This window comes from Meles meles, chromosome 5 (assembly GCF_922984935.1).
Source record: "Meles meles chromosome 5, mMelMel3.1 paternal haplotype, whole genome shotgun sequence".
Taxonomy (NCBI): Eukaryota; Metazoa; Chordata; class Mammalia; order Carnivora; family Mustelidae; genus Meles; species Meles meles.
Window position 1 is genome coordinate 108098913 of NC_060070.1, and position 22256 is coordinate 108121168.

Consider the following 22256-nt stretch of genomic DNA (forward strand, 5'->3'; position numbering starts at 1 on the left):
TCCCAGGACCCTGAGATCATGACCTGAGCCGAAGGCAGAGGCTTAACCCACTGAGCCACCCAGGCGCCCCCTCCCCCCTTTTCTAAACACACCTCTAATCACTAAAATTGAACAAGTTCCACTAAAGGTTGTTTTACTACCAAGAGCTTTTGTTCTTAGCAATGACCTCAAGATTACTAAAACAGATTAATTCCCAGAATGCTGTTTCTTATATGTTGGACTCAAAGTATGGACTACTTAATAAACAGATAGTTCTCAGTCTCCACATCGTATAAAGCTATGAGGTTAAATAGATATTCCTCACTTGTGCACATCTGCTGTATTCTCAACAAATGATAGATTCAGGGCTATCCATTTTATACTTTCAATCTCATTATGTTTAATGCAAAAGATTTCGATTTTAACCACAGCTCTTCTACTGTACCACAGCTATGTTTTATTCAGTTAGTAAAGACAATGAGATAAAAATAATTTAAGACTTTTTGTGATATTTATTAATTCATTATTTGCCTTTAAGGTCTATGGATAAGAGCATATGACTTCAATGTAGATTCTTAACGTGTTAGGATCTAATGGATAGAAGTAACTTTTTTTCCATCCTTAACTACGTGAAGTCTTAAGTAATTATCTTTCCATCTCAACTTAAGCAGGTGGGCAAATTTTAGGTTAACTAAGTATACACCTTGTTATTGTAGCAAAAATGGAAGCTAAACATCCTTTCTCTTTGTTGGATTTTTACTAGAGTCTACTGGGAGTGGTGTGAATGAGTAATTGAACCTGTTGGCTAATTGCTAACAGAAGGAATGGTCAAGTATCAATTATAAAAAAAAAATTATCCCTTTAGGCAGACTTTCTTTAGCACCCACATGGATAATGCTGAAAAACACTAATTGTTTAACTCATTTAGTTATTTGGGTGGCGATTTGGTTCTAAATGATCTTTGGAGGCCCATGAAGATGGAGTGTTGCTTAAAAATTAAGTATTCTATAAAATCACAAGATTGTTTTATGATACTTAGTGACATCTGGTGGTTCCTGCTATCAAAATCTAGAATGAGGTGTTCTATTCCTTGTTTTTTGGAGCAGAATTTGAACTGAGGCCAAGTTAAACTTTTTAATTTTCACACAAAAACATCAGCTTTGTCACTTATAAATCTGAAAAATAAAGCACGAAAATGAGACAAAGCATGTAATAACATACAATTCAATTAATAACCATGATACCTAGATTTTTTATAAAGATCTTAATTTTTAATTTTTTGCTATGCCTTAACTATCAAAAACTTAGCTGACACAATTCATATCCAAAGTAATGGTTTAAAGAAAATGTTAAATAATTATTTGTCAGGACTACTGACTATTACCCCAGCAATATGCCACATCATTAGAAATCTACTTTATTCAGTTAGCTTTGACATAATTACATGGAACTATGACTTTATATTATGTCCTTAGCCTTTAATGTGTGTCAATATGAGAAAAAACGGTATACATAATGTCTCTTCATTTTCTAGAAAATTTTCATCAAATATATATATTGCTGTTCAATTTCACTTTTTAAAAGAATTGGAGCTTGATCAAAATATTTTCATTAGAGTTCAGTGCCATGACGCAGTTCTGTGTCTTTGATGTGATGACTGGTATGCTTTCTTCTACTAGGCAATAATTGAGTATCAACCTTTGTATTTTATGTTTTGCTTTGATTTCTAGGAAACCTAAAGCTAATTTTACATTCAGTTGCATGCTGTGTTTTAAACTTAGTTTTGTCTCATATTGCTTGGTGCACCCTTCTTGTTTCTCTTCATACCTTCTCCTCTCCTCCTCCTTTTCTCTCTTTCTTCTCTTGCCTTGAGAGAAGGGCATATTTTATCTTTCTACCACTATCTCAGCTACTTTTCAAATATATGTATTTTTTTACTCTAAGCTCTTCTTTATGCTACTTGGAGTGTCATAAATAATAAAGTCAGCCATTTAGTCAGGTACCTTGTGTAGGAAGGTTTATGGTTGTTTCAGTAGTCCCAAAGGCTTATTTACAAAAGGTATAACAAGGTATTTACAAAAGATGATATTGATTATATGCACACGGAACCCACGTTTTAAACCTTGAATAATTACAACCCACTTTACAAATGTTAATGGAGCACCATTTATGTGAAGGCACACCCTCCAGCTCAGTAAGCATCTCCTGATGACTTTTTAATCCATTGTGCCTTACAGTGGTCTCTTCCTTTCTTTTTCAGAGGTATTGTAATAATTTAGACTCTCTGGGATGAGTTTCCTTTTCAGATGAGGAAGTTTACTCACATTTGCAAGTGCATCCTTCTGTTCTTCTGCCTGCTTTCCTACACGGCTCTCACTTTTAGGAAAGCTACGTTACCACCCCATATGAGTCTATCCAAATCTTACCTATGTATTGATACCTAACTTAATTCCATTGTTTTACACTGCCTATTCAGGCCTCAGTAGTGGGAAATAATGTACATATTGTATCATTGTTTGGCAATTAAAGCAGTCAATTTCTTCCTCTTTTCTCCAAACTGTGATTTAAATTATATATTTTGATTTGATTTTCACAGACTTTCGCTTGGTCTCCATTTAAATCATTGGCTCTTTGAAAGGAGGGACAACCCTATCTGATAGTGCTTTGGATCTCTTCATGTGGCCTGAGTGGCTTCTCAATAAAAGTTTTTTAAATCATTTAATAATCAGTTATACCTCAATAGAGAATGAGTTTTTGAAAAAATATATTTTATTTGGCTATTTTGAAAAGTTTATGTCTACCATGTTGACCATAATGGTTTGAAATATTTTTAAACATCTTTTATACAATAAAACTACTATCTTTTCAAACTAGGAGGTTTAAAATATTTTAACTTAAGAATCTATTTAAAACTAACCCATATTTTAAAAATGAAACAGATCAAAATGTCTATGTGGATCTGGTCTGCATTTAACACAATGTAATCTAATACCTTTTTCTTCCTTCGGAGGGGGGCGCTGATTATTTCTGCAGCTCTTCTTGTGTGCCAGGCACTGTGCTGGCCTTTTGACTTCAGTGACTCCCTATCATAACTTTATGAGGCTGTTTTAGGAGACTCTAAGCCAATTCTGCCTCTCAGACCAGATGGCATTCTGACCATTTGCCATGCCATATTCCTTGGTAACTAGAATAGTGTGGTATAGGAATGTTTGCTTTTTTACATTTTTTCCTAACATAAATTACACAGATTTTAACAAAAGAAAATGAAATGATATTTTACAATCTTTCTGTCTTTCATGATCATGAAACTTGTAGTTTGCTTGTCACTTTTCAATATTGCTATTAGAAACTAGAGGGCATCTCTCTCTTACTTCCCCAAATTCGAAAGTAAAGTTTGTGGTTGGTTCTGATCACTATTATTCATCTCAGATTAAAAAGTGAACAAATCTGCCTCAGGTGAAGTCCTGTCCATAGAAATTGACTGTAAGCAAACTTTTTTTTTCTCCCTCCCTTCCGTAGGTGGGGGACAGGGGTTTACGTTTCAACATGTGAAACATTTCAAGGGAGGAAACAGTAGTAGAGAGCAGCAAATTTAATGTGAGTGCTTTTTGTTCATTACTTAATGTTATGTTGAATAGAAAATAAAAAGGACTTTGTTAAAGAAAAACCTTTTATAGATGTCTGTCTCTTAAGAGTTTTTAACCTTTCCCTCACTAAATTAGTAATCATTAATTCAGGACTTGACAAAGAGAATGGACCCTCCTGGGATTTTGATCAAAATTTCCCCAAACAGAGATTTTGACATATTCTCTTTCTCACACTTGAGAAGCCTGATGTTCAGGAAAGTTACTTGACCAAAGTCTAAGGTTAGGAAAAAGCAGTTGTGTCTGTTTCTTTCTACTAAGATTCACCTGCAACTTCTATTCTTTTAGACACTAGAAAACCTTAATGTTCATATAAACCTTAGAATTGTTAGGTGTAATTCACTTTCTCACTGAGTTTCATTTATGATTTAGCAGGTTGTATTAAGGAACCCAGAAGGAAGACTAAAGAACTAAAATGTGTGTTCCTAGGTATGATAGCTAGTTCAAGTACTATAGAATTGTAGAGTTAGAGGATCTAGTATACATGTAAACACATCCTTACTAATTATCAAGATGGGATCGAAGGTAGGGGTAATAAAGACTAAAATTCACGTTTTTTTTTTTTTCTATGAAGAAAGCTTGTGAAGTATATCCTCTATTCTCACATGGCTAAATGCACCTAGAGAGGAACATCTGAAAATAAGGCCAACATTCCTGAGATTGCCATCTGCAAGTGCTATGGACCCTTTACTACCAGGAAAACCAAAGATTTGGCAGGAAAGCACCCCATGAGTCAGGAAGTTTTGAAGGACAGAACTCCTCCATTAGCCTGAATTAATTTCAAAGAAACCTTGAGCTAGGTGGACCTAAATAAAGTATCCTTGGCATCAAGACTGTCACTTGAACATTTGCCTGTTTCATTCAAAATGCCAGCACATGAATGGGTTTCTATACCTTAGGGAATGAGAAATGAATGGACAAAAATCGCACTAGGGATGAAAAGAATGTAAGAAAAATGGAAACATTTTTAATATTTTCCTGGCTAAAAAGTTAAAAATACACATATTATAGAATCTTATTTGGCTAAATGTCAACAGTATGCAATAACTAAAATTTAGTGGTATAAAAATATTCCAAGAAAAAAACAATTTACCAATAGTGTGGGAAAGATAAACCAAGAGGAGAGATTTATGATTCAGTAAAGATTATACGTGTAGTTGTAAACCATAGATTCTAACAGGAAATACAGCTACAACAGAAAAAAAAAATGAACAAGCTTTGAGTGCATGAGAAAAGAAACTGGGCATATTGTCTGTCTCACAAAATAATTGTAAACCAGAGTTCTGCTAGCAATAGAATATTTTAGTGACTAAACTGGATTGCAAAATATTTACCCTAACCTGTGGTTTCTTTTTAGGTTAAGATCAATAGTCCTGTGAACTGTCAAACCCAGATGCCTTTGCTTGCTGACCACCCTTCTTTAGCTTCAGTTTAATTTTTAAAGCTGGTTTAGGGCCTTTGGATGTTTAAAAAACACACATCCGAACTGGTTCCTGGGCCAGACACTGTGAAATTGTGGATTCCTGCACTTCTGGAACTAGGCTCAGATATTTGAGTCATTTTTGGTGGCTGTGACCCTGAAAGCCATCCAATTTAAGTGGTCTATTGATATCTTCCTCCCATAGTACCATACCTCTGTGGAATTCCTAAGGAGTTTGGGGTGAGGCCACAGTGAGAAGAAAAGCTATGCCAATCAGGAATTCTCCTCTTGTCCTTAAATGGATTTTTCTTTCTGTCAGCTACAGGTAAATGTTGTAAGGGACTTGAAAGATCATTTTTCCCCCATCAGCCAGACATCTTAAAAAGTAAGGGATAGACAAATTCAAATTTCACCACTTACATTGTAACGCTGGGATAGAAAATTTCCCCTAGCCACCCTCTCCTCAGATACATACATGCACTTTAAATAAAAATACTTAAGACTGGAACAAGGGCATTTTATTAACTGGTTCTGCCTGCCACAGGCTGCACCGGTTTCCACTTATTTCATGTGACTCGTAGTTTTCATATTTTGATTATGAAGAATAAACAATACAGTGTGTTGGGAAACTCACTGGGTCGGCAGTATGAAGACTTAAATTCTCAGTCCCACTGACCCGGAGTTTTCACTTTGACCTCTTTCAAAGGAGAAGAATTGGGATTATGTGATTTTTAAGGTTCTTTTCAATCCTAGCCTTGGATGACTCATTTAAATACCAAGTTTAGTTTTGAAGTTATTTGAATTTTAATGATTATGCTGCCCTTTTATTAGGTGTCCCTAGATAACTGGAGTATGATGGTTGTTGATAAATATGTTACCTCTATATTGTTAGTTCCTATGCTATATTTCGTTATTAAATAACTATTTAGATGGCTATTTAATGGCTATTAAAATGAAATGGCTATTAAAAGGGTCTGCTAAGATCTAGAAATAGAGTGTTAGTAACTTATTGATGATTGACTGTGTTTATATTTATTAAAATTATTAAGCAACTACTAATAATTGGATTGAGAGTCCAGAGACTTGATTCTGAGGCTTTTGGCACCTTATTTAATTTCTCTGAGTATTAGTCTCCTCATTTATAAACTGATACTGATGGACTAGGAGATGATTGGTAATGTCCTATGGTTCTATACTCCTGGACCTCCCAATACCAAGATGTATATTTAGTTCATAATACAGCTGAATTTTTTTCTTAAGAGTGTTGGTCTGAGTTTGGGATCTTGAGAACAAGAGGAGAAAATAATACTTTATATTTTATAGTACTTTGTACTTAGTAAAGAATTTTTATATACATTACCTTCTATGACTTTTTTTAAGGTAGGAAAAATAATACTTATTCTATCAGTAAGGGTTCTAGCAGTGAACGGATGGTATGCTCATATAGGGTAGTTTGAAGGTAAGGGAATGAAAAGACCATTTACAAAGATGTGGGCAGGATTTAGGGAAACTACAGGACACAGGGTGTTGCCCTGGGGTTAGTCTCAACGGGGAGCTGTTTCCACTCCTTAGCTTCAAGTTGGGGTAGGTGAGGATCTCCCAACAGAAACTGTGTCCTTGGGTAAAGGTAAATTTTGGTGACCTAGTGGCAAGGAATCTAGGGAAATAAATACTCTGTCTTGCTCTCCTGTCCTCTGATCCCTGTTGGTGACTTCCTTGGCTAATCTCAACTAGAGGCAGACTGAGGGGGGAGAGCCCCCTGCTGCAATCCTCTGAGACGGCCTTGGGAGTACAGAGCAGCGCGGGAGGGGTGACAACAGAACGGGGGGGGGGGCAGATGGAAAACAGGTGACACACTTACTATTGCCACTTTACAGATAATGAAATAGTGGCTCAGAGAGTTAAAGGACACAGCAGAAACGAAATCACTAGTTAGAAGAAGCATCAGAATGCAAGTTTTCTGCTTCTTAGATTCCTGCTTACAGTCTTCACAGGCTTCTTATTTTGCGAGCATGAAATTAAAATTCTTTACCATGTTTTCCAAGACTATATGATCTGCCTTCTGCTTGCCTTTCCAAATTCATCTTATAATACCATCTCCCATTCTGAGAATACTGGCTGGCTTTCTCTCCCTCAAATTATGTAATATCATTTTCCTGTTTCCAGGTTAAGCCGCTGCCTAGAGTACTTGTACCACGTGATTCTCACTAGAAGTCAGCTCAAATGTCCCTACTTACAGAGTCCTTTCCTGACCATCTCAACTAAAATATACTCTTCCAGTGAGTTTTTATTTCCTCTTCCTCTTTATTTCCTTTCTGGCATTAACTCAATCTGTATTTTTCTTCACTGATTGGTGGATATGGTGTTTGCTTGCCTCCTGCTCTGGAGGCAGGGCAGCTGTCTGTCTTCTTATGTCTGTCTTCTTATTCCCAGCACTTGGTCTGGAACCAATAAAGAATCTTAATACATTAGTGAATACTCCCTACTATAAGCAGTACTCCAAGGGAAGGAGAAAAGAACAAAGGTTACCAGTACTTGACTGTATTTTGAGGCAGGTGACACCCTTTCACCATCCCTCCCCTTTCTAGCGTCATGCAAGCCAATCAATTGCATCTTGTTCTTGCCATTCAGAGATTATAAACATCAGTTTTGATTCTTATTGGGGGTGGGGCTTCTTTACAATAAAGATGGTCATTAAACTAGGTAAGTGTGAAAGCTGTAAGTCAGGGATTCTATGTACCGTTAAATTAATCTTCCCTCTCAGACTTAAGGTTTCTTGGAATGAGGAAGTAAGAGAGAAGAAGGGAGAAGAGGACTGATTAGTTAGACATTTGTGAGTTTAAGGATGCTGGTAATGCATTCATTGATAATTTTTATACCAGTTTATAAGTACAATAAAGGTGAACTGAACCTCAGGCCGTTCTTCTGCATTGTAGGTGCCCATAACTGAGTAGAAATTATGAGGCATCATCGACAGTACGCTTATGATGCAACTGGGAACAAGCTGTTTGGGAATAAGAAAAATGTAACCATTGGCAAGACACAGGGGTGCACTGCAGTCTGGTTTCAGAGGCCCGGGTGCTATCTGCTCTCTATTTTGTTTCTTGAATTGACTTTTAGTTCTATGGAACTATGAACTACTATGTTGAAAAATTGCACAGTCAATGGATCACTGGAGATTTAAAAAGACAGACTTAAAATTAGACTTAAAGTCTCTGTCATTTAGGATCAAACTCTTTATTATTTCTACTTCACCACAAACATGGTTAACAGTCCTTAAAATCAACTTTAGTATAAAAATTATTATAGAAAATAACTTTCAATTGGGAATCTAAAACCTATAGTCTCTTCCCCACATAATAATTTATCCCATTGAAGCAATAGTATCTATGATATGATTATTTATGACTTATTTTTTTAAATGAACCAAACTCCTATTATAGCATAGCAGGATATATTGTTAGTTAACTTACTGTTCAGAATTCTGTGAGGATGACACAAGTTTTCTGGCAGCTTTTTTCATACTTTTTAGACTCTCTATGAAATAATTTTATTGCTGTCACTATTTATCTATCATCTATCTTTCTACCTATCATCTCTGTCTGCCCTCTCCCTAATAATAATGTTTATATACATACCAGTATCATCTATTTATATACACACAAACACAAATCCAAAAAACTCTGGGTTAATCCCTCAGGTTTTCATCATTTGAGCTTTTAAGCTTCAAAAATCTAGCTTGCCCTGTTGTTACGGTAACTAGCTCTTACATCAGATTATCTTATTATTTCTTTCAGTTTCTAATAGCTATCTTTTAGGGAGTAATAGAGGTACACCATCTTAGTAAAATTTTGAGTACTTTGCTGTTCACTACAGTTAGGAACTATTTCTTGAAAACTATTACAATCAGTTTTTATTATTTTAGAACCAGTAACTTGAAATGTATACACCAGATATTTTTTTTGCTCTGCACAATATGGTGGGTGATAGAGATTCAACAACAATAAACAAAAACAGGCACAGGGACAGCCCTCATCTCTCTGACAGAGAACCCAGGAAGGCTTCCCTAAAGAAGCATGGTCTGAGTTAAAACCTGAAGGATTAGTAAATGTTAGCTGAGTGTGGAGGGGAAGATGAGAACATTTTAGGCAGAGGAAAGAGTATGAGGAAAAATCCCCATTCCAGGATGGAGTATGGCATATTCCAGGAACTAAGAACTGCTATTCTTTTTAAGATCAAGATCTGTCTCTAAAGTCATTATGAAAAAGACTGATTTCCATAATAAGCCAGGCACGAAGTTCCATCTCATTATTTCATAGTCACACCTTATGACATGATTAAAATTTCTGTCACTAAAGCACTAGTATTTTAAAACTCCAATGTCTCAATCACTAGTATTTTAAAACAACGTCTGCATGTCTAAATCACTAGTATTTTCAAACAATGTCACTAAGTCACTAGTATTTTAAAACTCCAATGTCTTTCATTTATCAACACTTTGGACTTTTGGAAGAGAGTTAAACATACATAGAGTCTCAAAGATATAGGATTAAAAAAATGTTTGCATTAGTGTATTTGATAAAGTGATCTGAGAGACATTAAGTTTGTTCTTACCACACATATGAATATGATATAACAATAATCCCTGCAAATTACCTAAAGGTGTATCTAACCCAGTTGGTGATTGGCTCCTCTACTCCTTCTACACCAGCCTCTGTTCCTGTGCAGGAGAAGTAGAAGCTAAAGCTTTATCTTCCAGGTGGGGCTGAGGTGGGAGAGAGTAAATAGTAGATCATCCAGTCTCAGGAAGCCAGGAGATAGCAGGTAAAACTCCATGACCCCCTACTTTCTGGCTAAATCTCTTGAGATTCCTTAACCATGAGTTTCTTGGACTCCCTGACACACTGTCCTGAAGTCCCAGCCAGCCCCAAGACCCAGAATCATCCTTACCGATACTTCAACTGGAAACGACAGCAGCCAGGAGGTGGCAGCCAACTGAAGTAGGAGCAGGGACCCACTCGGATTGTGCCACTGGATGCTTGACTGGCTGGGCAGGTTCACGCAGGCCAGTCCATTAGCCTTAGCGTGACACAACTGTGTCTGTTACACAACTGAATTTTTAGGACTCTGAGCATGGTGTTACAGAGGTCTTCTTCTTTTTTTTTTTTTTAATATTTTTATTTACTTATTTGACATGTAGAGAGAGAGATCACAAGTAGAGCAGCAGGCAGAGAGAGAGGGGGAAGCAGGCTCCCTGCGGAGCAGAGAGCCCGATGTGGGGCTTGATCCCAGGACCCTGAGACCATGACCTGAGCCGAAGGCAGCGGCTTAACCCACTGAGCCACCCAGGCGCCCCACAGAGGTCTTCTTTTACACAAAATTTACTGTGATATTTATAACTACACTAAATCCGACAAAATGAAATATGAAGCATTGATTTTTGGAAGATGCAGAACTTGAGACATTCAACAGCATACGCTTTCCTGATTTTATCCATAGACTCATTTGACAATGTCCCCATTTAGACCTTGTGTATGTGATCACTGTTCACCTTAGGGGTTCTCTTGCCCGAGGGTTCCTAGAGCTTTAGCAGTGGCTCGTGGTGTGATTGAGAAACGATGTGGAGATGGCAGTGTTTTATTAGCACTCTATCAATCTTGCCTATAAGGGCAGGGATAGGGGAAGGTGGTCAGGGAAGTCATAGCAGGGGATTAAAGCGTAAATGTAGCATGAATTCTCGCTTGCAGTTTGGGGATGATAGGCAGTAGAGAACCACATTCCTCCTCCTGCCGGTGTTAGCTGAGTGGTGGTCTATGAAGTTGAGTTTATTCTATTATGCTACAAGGAGCACAGCAGAGAAATGACTTTGGTTCATCTCTATTTATGATGGCTGGAACAACACTGCCCTCTTCCACCTACTCCCTCTCACCCCGCAGTGTGCTTGTAATGTGGAGGAAATCCAGATCTTATGCAATTGAGGATTATTATATACTTCTCATTTTACTTTTCCAGAAGGAAAGTGACTTAATTTGTGAACAATCAAGAGTTGAAATTCTGCCTTACCTTGTTCACAGTAGATTCCAGTGGTTCCCAGAGGACAGTAACAGGTGTATCCATGGGGCAGTGAAACACAAGTTGCCCCTTTGCTACAGTTGTGTGGAGGGTCATGTTCAGGGTCACAGGTGGAAATGGTCTCTGTGCAGAATTCTCCTTTCCACCCAGGGGGACAATCACAGCTGTAGGTTGAGAAAGAAGGTCACATGGCTTGAACACTTGAACAGAGGTGGGTATATACTTGTTGATGGTAACTTGGCAGTTTTGACCAAGGTTCCAAGATAGAAAAGATTCTGTACATCAAAGCAAATTGTGATTCAAACTACTAAGAGCCAAACTGTCAAAGGAAAGAGCCAATAACTGATTATAAGATTATTGGACTCCACATAAAAAAAAAAATTAAAAAGGTTCAGCACATGGAAATTGAAGGAGACTTTAGAGAATCATTTCTTTGGACAAGACAGCATGGTAAGACCCTCTCCCTGCCTGACATCAACACCAAGGGAGAGGCTGTTAATAAAGTCTCTGCCTCCTAAACTTGAGCCTACAGGAAAGAAATTCAGCTTGATATATGTTCCCTCACCTTGGTGAACACATAGGTCCAGCCCCTGGGGCTGGAAAAGGAACTGGAAAAGGAAAATTGCCCCTCCAGAGACGAGGCACATGGCAGTGAATCCCAGGGATGGGTTGTGGCCCTCTGAGTTAGGATCAGCTTGCAGACATACAAAAGGGATCTTGCCCAGGGTATCTGGGTAGCTGAAGAAACCTCAGCAGCAAAAGGCAGTTAATAAATGGCCAGGGCAGAATCTGAGAGATAAAGAGGACATCCTATTTTGAAAACAGACTATGTCTGGATTTAGAGTGTGATATTGGGGGGAGCCCCACAGGAGAGCGATGGACCGACCCACTAAATGTAGAGATGCCAGATAAAATGTAAGGAATTTAATTAAGTTTGAATGTCAGATAGACAATGAATAATTTTTCAGTATGTCCCATGCAATGTTTGAATTTCAGATAAGCAACATTTGAGATATACTAAAAATTATCTGTTGTCTGTCTAGAATTCAAATTTATCTGGGTGTCCTGTATTCCAACCCCCCCCCCCCCCACAAATCTGGAAACCTTACATACCAGGAGCACATGAGAGAAAAGAGTTACTTTTCATCCCTGCCAGGCCTAGGGGAACACTAAACCATTAGACAATGGTGCAAGTCAAGGAAGTCCATTCCAGGATGTGGTGTGTGGCACCGAGTCAGAAACCACCAGACTGGAAAAAGACAGCAGTAGCAGATCACAGTTCTTTTGGAGACCTCTTGTTCATGTGGTAAGCCCTGGCTGATGTTAGGCCAACAGTTGTGGAGAGTGAGGTGTTGTTAGTATTTTGAAGTGAACCCTTTGAATGACCGAATGGAGAGTGTATTTGCAAATTAAAGTGTCTATTAGCTAAGCTGGAGCAGAAAATTCAATGGATCTCCCATGTTTTAATCCAGGTCCAAGAAAAGGATGACTCCTAAGCAGGTTTAAAACGACAGCAAGAAACAAAAGTAAATTTACTTTATGAATATATCCATGAATCTGGGGTCAAACTGTCTTGTCCTCAGTTCATTACAATGGCTTTTACTTAATGGCAAGCTGTAAACACAGATGACATTAACAGGCACTGCTGGAATTGTTGAAAAATCACTTACAGTATAATCCCCAAAGGGAGCAAGTCAAGATAAGACAGAAATATCTGTAAATATTTCTGTCTTATCTTGACTTGACTAAATATCTGTAAATATTTCTGTAGGTAGAAAACAGAAATATCTTCCGTTTTCTTTTTTCTTTAGGCTGGAAGAATCCTCACAGTCTCTGACGATTAAAGGCAACTCATGCAGTCTACACTAGGTGATCACCCGGGACGTGACAATATATGTCAGTATCAACATATGGCCCATTACATGCCACATGGAGGGGGAAGTAAGGACGATGAACACTCTTTCTACAAACATATTTAACAACCTTTATGATTTTATAGAAACAACAGGTAAGACCTTCATAAAATTGGGATTAAACCAAAAGGAAAAAATCAAAATCACTTGTAACTTCTGGTCACAGGAAGGCTGACATTTTTTGAGCACGTGGCAAGTATCTTCCCATTACTTCCTCTAAGCAAATTTTAACATTAAAAGCGCTGGTAAATTGGATATTTACATGTTAAAGAATGAAACTAGACTTATTTAAGAAAGCTTTCCCTATTTCAAGGTCAGAAAATTCTTATTTTATGTTGTCTCCTCAGGCTATTATTTTTATCTTTTACATTTAAGTCTTAATACATCGGAAATTATTTTTTGTGTTTGAGGTGGGGTTAGAGAGCCAATTACAGTTTTCCACATGGACGACCAATAGTTTAGTCTCCGTCACTGACGAGTTCATCCTTTTCCACTCATGAGCTCTGTCCACGTGTGCTCTGTCCTGCACCTCTCCATCCTGTTCCTTCAGTCCATCTGTCTAACCTTGCACCAATTATCACACTGTCTTAATTTTTCCTGCTTTTCTAATAGGTCTTGATAATTAGAATGGCAAGCTCTGCTCTCTTGCTTTTCTGTTCAGGACGGTCTTGGTTATTCTTAGCTCTTTACTCTTGTACATCTTTCCCTTCAAGCTAATCCCAAGTTCAAGACAGGCAAATTTTCCTTGTCTAAAACAAGGCTCATTTTCCTTTTGTTCTTACATTGACCGTGTGGCTTCTAGGAGTCCCAGGCCTGCGAGGAGTTTGCTCTTAGATCCCCTACCTCAGGCATCCTTAGCCTTCAAAGCAGGTCCACTATAAACTGTGCAGCCCTCAAACGTAAGTTCAGACATGCTTCACCTCTTAGCAGGAACTCAAGGCAAAAGCCAACTTTGATGCTTACTTTCTAGAGTCTGGCTTTCAGTTCATTTGGAATCTATAGATGTATTGTTTTCACTTCAGGTAACAGTGTTCTGAACGTATATACTTCATATTTTATTTGAATTTCAACATTTTCATTTGGAAGGGTCATTCAAGATGTGTAATAACCCATAGTTCCACAACAGAACTCCTTATTCCATACTCATTAACTTCTCCTCCACAACCTCACATTGAGTGGTTGAATGTTATTTCATGAGTTCATAAAATATACTTTATTCTTATAGTCACTTGTGAGATATGATGTTTTTAATTTTTTACTGTCTACAAATAACAGTGATAAACTCTTATAGTTAAATCTTTGTGCACATCTTGATCATTTCCTTTGGATAAATTTAAATATCATCATGACTTCTAGGCTTTGAACACATATTCTAACCTGTCCCCATAATAATTGTACCAATTTACATTCCCATCATCAATGAATGAGAATGCTCCTGAAATAATAGATATGTATATACTAAAAAATATGAAATATTTTATAGACTTCTTTTTTTATTGACCCAATTATTTTCTTTCTTTCTTTCTTTTTTTTTTAAAGATCTTATTTATTTATTTGACAGAGAAAGAGACAGCGAGAGAGGGAATACAAGCAGGGGAGTGGAGAGGGAGAAGCAGGCTTCCTGCCGAGCAGGGAGCATGATGCGATGTGGGGCTTGATCCCAGGATCCTGGGATCATCACCTGAGCCAAAGGCAGATGCTTAACAATAATTATTTCTTAAGATAAAATGACTTAGTGTCTGCCTATACATATTTACCAAGAACATATTCATTTCAAACTCCTATATTTTCCTATATTATTTGGCAGTCTAATCACATTTATGCTTCACCAAAATTCATTTTATCAACTTAAATTTTTTTTTTTTCAGTATTTACTGTGTGCACAGCACAGCACTGTCATAGGTCATAAAGGATAGGCAGAAGATGTGTAAGGAGTGAGCTCTGGCCTCGGCAGAGGTGAGGTATTCTGGAGCAAAGCACCATGGGCTCCATATGCTGAGGAACCCAGTGAGTGGCACAGAGAAGTGCTGTCAGATCCAAAAACCAGCAGGGGAATAACTCCGGGAAAAAAATTAACATTACCGCCACATGTTCATCAATGCGCTGTGACGTGGGTGCTGGGGAGTATTCAAAACAACAATTCTCAGCTATTTGGAACTCAGAAACCTAGGCACATACTCAGAATAGTAAAAAAACCAAATGACAGTTTCTGAGGATATTGCTATTTCATTAAATAGAGTGGTTAGCTCAGTCTTGATTGAAAAAAAAAATCTGATTATTGTATCTAAGTTAACACTTGTGCAAAATAAAGTTTGAAAAGTTGCATAAAGTTCTCCAGAATGGGGAGAAACAAAATACAGATTTAATCTGCTACAAAATTACATATTGATTTGAGTTACTGTTTGAAGAGCACAAAGGTCTTAAAATATGTAATGACCTTTTCTACAAAAACAGACCGTCTTCTGGCTCACAGTCCTCTCTTCTGGCTTTCCCAGGGATGGCCCCTGCGCTGGGTGGCCTGTGCAGGGATGCCTCACGTCGGGGTGCGCTGCTGTCCTCCCGTGGGGAGCTAGGTCAGCACAGGCATTCTACTGTGTGCAACCTTTTAAATGTACCTATAAATCTTTAGATTTGAAAAACTGCTTTCGTTGGATGGTTTTGATACATGTTTCAAGTGGCATTTTGTACAATGGAATTGAGAATTCAGGAATGTAGAGTGTGTGTAGAGTCTTCCCGGGCTAGCACAAGATGCTTTTCCAACTGCTTTCGGACGTAGGGAAGACATGATAGGCACTATATGCCTTTTTGGTTGTTTTCCTGTAAATGATATTTTTTTAAAAAGATAAATCTGCTTTTTTTCCTCCTGTTCAAATTGACAGAGTTCCTATTTAATAAATTCTAAAATAAAAAACTCAAACCAAAAATAGAATATCCTACCAATTTCATAAAAGAAATAAAGGTATAAGAATTTTTTTGGTGATTATTTATTTATTTATTTTCAGCGTAACAGTATTTATTGTTTTTGCACCACACCCGGTGCTCCATGCAATACATGCCCTCTCTATTACCCACCAGCTGGTTCCCCAACCTAAACAAGTAATATCATTACTTTTTTATGATGATTGCGCCATCTAGTGGGTCATTTTTTATCAACTTGGAAAAAAGCTAAGAACAAAATCTGGTTGCTTTATAGATAGACATGACAATGGTAAAATATTTATTTTTATATTAAATATAGCTTAAATCACACTAAGCATAATATAATGCAAATGTTATAAACTTATTTGAAAAATAAGTCTTAAATAAAATAAATGCTCTTACGGTTCTCAGAATTTTTAGGTCTGAAGCAATTGGCGCAATGTTTGAAGATTTTAAATTATATTTAAATCCAATATACCACTTTCTTACATTATATATATATGTGTATAAATATATACACACACACATATATATATATACATATATAAAAGATTTTATTTACTTATTTGACAGAGAGAGAGAGCACGAGTAGGCAGAGCAACAGACAGAGGGAGACGGAGAAGCAGGTTGTCCGCTGAGCAGAGAGCCTAATGCGGGGCTCAATCCCAGGACCCTGGGATCATGACCTGAGCTGAAGGCAGACACTTAACTGACTGAACCACCCAGGCGCCCCTCTTACATTATATTTTAAGAGATTTTTTTCTTTTTTTAAGATTTTATTTATTTATTTAACAGAGGCACAGTGAGAGAGGGAGCACAAGCAGGGGGAGTAGGAGAGGGAGAAGCAGGGTCTCTGCTGAGCAGGGAGCTCGATGTGGGGTCCGATCCCAGGATCCTGGAATAATGACCTAAGCCAAAGGCAGGGACTTAACAACTGAGCCACCCAGGCGCCCCTCAAGAGATATTTTTATTATAATAATTTTATACAAGATCAAATTTTTTCTTTTTGTTCCTTCTTTAGCACTCTGTGAAAGGTAAATAATAAAAAGTCTCAAATCTTTATTCTTTATTTTCCACTTTGGATGACAGTATTTTTCTAAGCCTTGAAGTTAATTTATTTGACATTTCTTCCTTTCACATATTTACTACTCACCTTGAGGAAAAATAGGTTTTGGAGAGGTGTGTGTGTGAGGTGGTATGTCCATAGAGCAGAAAAAGCAGAAAAAAAAACCCCAAAGAAAGGTATATATTCATTCATTTAAATAATATTTGGTACTATTTTATTTATTTTATTTTCTGCAAGCTAAGTGTCTGCCACTGACCTTAGCACTCAACATTCCATAATGCATAAGGGCCCCATCCTTAGCCTCATGGATTTGCACTTTCTGAGAGGATTAGATTAATTAGTAGATAATTTAAATATTTTATTTATTTATTTGACAGAGAGCAAGAAAGCACAAGCAGGGGGAGCTACAGCAGCAGAGGGAGAAGCAGACTCCCTGCCAAGCGAGGAGCCTGGTTTAGGACTTGATCCCAGGATCCTGGGATCATGACCTAAGCCAAAGGGTGTTTAAATGAATGTGTCGCCCAGGCACTCCGTAAGCAGACGATTTAAATACAATGTAACAAGGGCTAAGATGAATGGGAAGGACATCTAAGCAATTTTAGTGAATTCAGGGAGGGCTTCTGGAGTGAAATTTGCCTACATGAATGAGTGCCTCGAGAGGGAAGGGTAATAGAGATTAGGCTGGAAAAGGAGCTTTGAGTTCAAGGGCTTTGGCTAACAGCCTGAGATAGTTCAGCCTTTTTTTTTTTTTTAAGAATTTATTTATTTATTTGACAGACAGAGATCACAAGCAGGCAGAGAGGCAGAGAGAGAGGGGGAAGCAAGCTCCCCACTGAGCAGAGAGCCCGATGTGGGACTCAATCCCAGGACCCTGAGATCATGACCTGAGCCGAAGGCAGAGGCTTAACCCACTGAGTCACCCAGGTGCCCAATAGTTCAGCTTTAAGAAAAAAAATTTTTTTTAAATTTTTAAGTAATCTCTATATCCAATGTGGAGCTTGAACTCACAACTCCAAGATCAAGAGCCACATGCTGTACTGACGGAGCCAGCCAGGTGCCCCAAGGTAGTTCAGTTCTAAGTGACAGACATGGGGAATGACATGACTGATGAGGCATATTTAAAAGTATTAATTTGGTATATATAGGATGACCCCATGGTGTAACAATAAACTCTCTAGTGATGTAAGTTTAACCTTAGGGGGATCTTACTATTTTTTTTTTTTTAAGATTTTATGTATTCACTTAGAGAGAGAGAGAGAGAGAGCGAGCACGAGGGGAGGGGGAGACAGAGAATCCCAAGCAGACTCCCTGCTGAGCGTGGAGCCTGACATAGGGCTTGGTTTCTCAATCCTGAGATAATGAACTGCGTGGAAATCAAGAGTCAGACACCTGACTGACTGAGCCACCCAGGTGCCCCAGATCTTACTGTATTTTACCATTAGATGAATTGAGGCGCATTCAGACTGGTATGGCCATAGACTGTTTTTGTCATTAGAATAGGGGTTGGCAAACTTTGGAAGTATACAGTTTACTTTGTGGCCATACAGACTCTGTTGCAGCAACTCTGCCAACCGTTGAAAGCAGCCACAGACAATCCACAAGTGCATGGACATAGCTGTATCCCAATAAAACTTTATCTATGAAACCAGGTGATGGATCCGATTTGGCCCATAGGCCACGGTTTGCTGACCCCTGTGCTAGATCATTAACTGAACGGGGGCAGAGATCAGGTCTGTTTGACTCTCTTTTGTAGTCCCAGGGGCTACACCAGTTCCTGGCATAGTGTAATTTTTCACTGAACATTTGGGGAATAAATGAATAAGTAAATGAATGAGTCATGGCTGGGGAACAAGCAAATGGACGGATGCAGAGGCCTGGACAGGGAAATGGCTTTGAGGATGGAGAGGTGGAAGCAGATGTGACAAACATCTGGTAAATGTTGGTTGGAAAAATGAAAGACTGTAGTAATGGTAAACATTTACTGAGGTTTACTATGCATGGGGCCAGTCATTCTGCTTAGCACTTTAGATGTATTAATTCATTTAATCCTCCTTATGATCCTATTAGGAGGATACTATTATCCTATACTATTATTGCAGAGGAGGAACCTGAGGAACAGAGAAGTTAAGCAAATTGCGTGGCGATTTGTGGCTGAGGGAGTCCCGCATTTAACCGCTGTTCTATGTCTCTCAATCTATGGAAATCTTTGGGTTTCAAAATTAAATGACTGAAAGAATATGGTACCATTATTGGGAATAGGGACATCTGGAGAATACAGTTTAGTGGAAACATATAAAAATCTTCTTTTAGCTACATTGAGTTGGAGGTGATAGCCAGTGATAAAAGGGCTTTTTTCCTTTAAGTATCTAGTCACATGGCTCTTCACCTTGATGAGAAGCAAGGACCTAAGACAGATTTGTGATTAAGTAGAACAGCAGACAAATGGCTGAAGCATCTATTATATAAGCTAAGAACAGTCAAATGATCCTGAAGAATCATTGATACTATACACAGAACTGTTCTCTCAAGTACGTTCTGAAAGTATTAGCTATCCTCAATTTTTAATACATAAAGACCAGTTTGTGGGTTCTTCTGCCTCTAAACATGGAGAGAGGGTAACACAGAACAAAGTGTTAGCACTTTAGAAATATGGGTAACAGCTGCTCATGATGGCAATCGAGAGTTGAGTCTTCGAGATTTTACTAAATAGTTAATTATTTTACATCTGTGTATTTAGAATGAAACTGATTTAAATTTCTATTTGCAGATAAACTGGGTCTTATTGACAATTTTATAGCTCAGAAACATCTATGGATTATTTTTTTCTTGTTACAATAGATATTCAACATGAAGAATTTAATTTTCTTGTAATTAGGCAAGTCTAAGACTTCTGAAGTTTAGGATGAACACTGATAATATAAAAGTTAACTGAAAATGAGATGAGGTGTCTTAAGGCTTCTTACTTAGATAAAAATTCTCCCTCTGCATTTCTTTCCATCCATATGCTTTTTGTGTTGTGTGTCCAGTAGAATTTACCATATTCTAGATTTGGTTGGTTAGATCCTTATAATATTACTTGACTCGTTTTCATCTATTGCCCTGATTTTTCAGAGTCTTATAGATATAGAAGCTTGATCAGATTCACTTTCAGGTTTTTTATGGCATTAGAGGTGGTACTGTGTAGGTAATGACATCATATCAGGAGGCGCATAATGTTTGCTCCACATTCAATGATGATGCGCCAGTTGGTTCAAGTGGTCTTAGCTTGATCCAACCATTATACAGTTTTCTGTCAACCTTTCATTAATGATCCAAGCAGCCATTATTTTCCCTGATGGTTATAAAATGGTGATATTTCAAATTCTATTATTTATCCTGCACTTAAATTAGTTCGGTTCCTTTTTTCCCCCCAAGATTTTACTTATTTGCTTGACAGAGAACACAAGCAGGGGGAGCTGCAGGCAGAGGGAGAAGGAGAAGCAGGCTCCCTGCTGAGCAGGACCTGGGATCATGAACTGAACTGAAAAAGGACGCTTAACTGACTGAGCCACCCAGGTGCTCCTAAATTATATTTCAGTTCTAATACGAATTACTTCTCATCAATTATCTGACTAGTTACTTTTATTTTGTATTAGTTACCTATTGCTGCATAATAAATTACTCCAGACCTTAATGGTTTAAGGCCATAATAGCCATTTATTGTTAATACAGACTCATAATAGATTCCTCTGCTTTCAGGCTTGCCACCTGCAAATTCATTTTCTATACAAATGCCAGAGGGTCTATAAAAAATAGAGCCCGACCATTATTAAACTGTTCAGTGGATAGAATCATTTAATCCTTAAATCTCACAATTTAAGGAAGGAATACGTGCTAATGACTTTTTACCTAGCTTTGAAGTCAAAAGTCGTCATTTACAGAATATCTTATGATTTATACAGCTCAGCCCTATTCTGTGTGAGAAGGGACTGCAGAAGGATGTGTCTCTTAGGAGGGCCACTTGGAGGCTGGCTACTATACTCTTTCTAGGAAAGGAAGGTTGAACCTATCCATCTTTCACTTTAGTCGAATTTCAGAATAATGAATGGTACATTAGCAACTTCCATAGGTGACAAGTTTTTTTTTTTTTAAATCCCTTGGTGGAATGTGTGTATGGAGTATCATTACAACTACATGTATTTTATATACTGGCATGTTTAAATCCATTACAGATATTATTCTCTGGAATTCTGAAATGGTCCCATCTTTGGCCAGTGGGAGTCTCTTTAGGTTGGCTTCTGTCTTCTTTTAAAATCATCCTAGTAGTCTTTGACAACTCTCCTGCTTTCAGGCACAAAAGACATCAAGATTGTATCATATATTTCCTACCCTAGAGTCAAATGTCCAATTATACAAGAAGTCCTGGTTTATTTATTTTTATTTTTTTTTGAAGTCCTGGTTTATTATTTTGTGGAAAATGCTATTTGAAAATAACAATTTTGGTATTAGAGTTTTTGTTCTTATTGAGTTACTTTTGTTTCTAGATTTCTTTAGTAGATATAGCTAGGAAATAAATACTTTAGAAGGAGAAAATCAGGACATGAATTCATATGTTATTTCTAGTTACTCCCTTGGGTTATAGCCATCCATTCATTCATCCATCCATCCATCAAGCTATCTTACTAAATAGCTATTTTTATCTTTATCTGTAGTTTGAAAATAATACCAATGCGACCACTACCATGAAGACTGTAGGATGCAAAATCAAATATCTCTATGGTTCTTTTTGTCTTATGATATAACCCACTGTACAGTCAATTTATAATCAATTGAACTAAATTTTCTCTCTTAGGTTATGCCACCAATTTGAAATACAGTTATTCATTTATTTCCTTATTTTCTTTCATTGCTTAAGAATTACTCCTTTTCTATTTTCTGGGTGATTAAAAGTCCAGTTTTTGGGGGTGGGGTTGGGTGAGACTTGGTGGTGGGTATTAAGGAGGGCACGGATTGCATGGAGCAGTGGGTGTTACATGAAACATGAATCATGGAACACAATTAAAAACAAAACAAGTCCACCTTTCATCCCTGTGACCTCCTTGTTTTCTTTCTCATTCTACAGGTGGCCATTTATAATTTTTTTCCTGTAATCTGCCTGTTTTTTTTTAATCCTTAGAAAAACATGACCATATGTGTATGTGTACATAAATACACATGTCTATGTGTATGTATTTATATCTATTTATCTATATCTATCATTCCCT

At 37.5% G+C, this 22256-nt stretch overlaps 1 protein-coding gene across 1 annotated transcript in view; it reads right to left on the minus strand.

Moving 5' to 3' along the window:
* EYS (eyes shut homolog) overlaps positions 1-22256 on the minus strand; it is a 1714887-nt gene that overhangs the window by 12162 nt on the left and 1680469 nt on the right. The window contains 1 exon segment of the mRNA XM_046006082.1: positions 11107-11279. Within this exon segment, the coding sequence (XP_045862038.1) occupies positions 11107-11279 (173 nt within the window).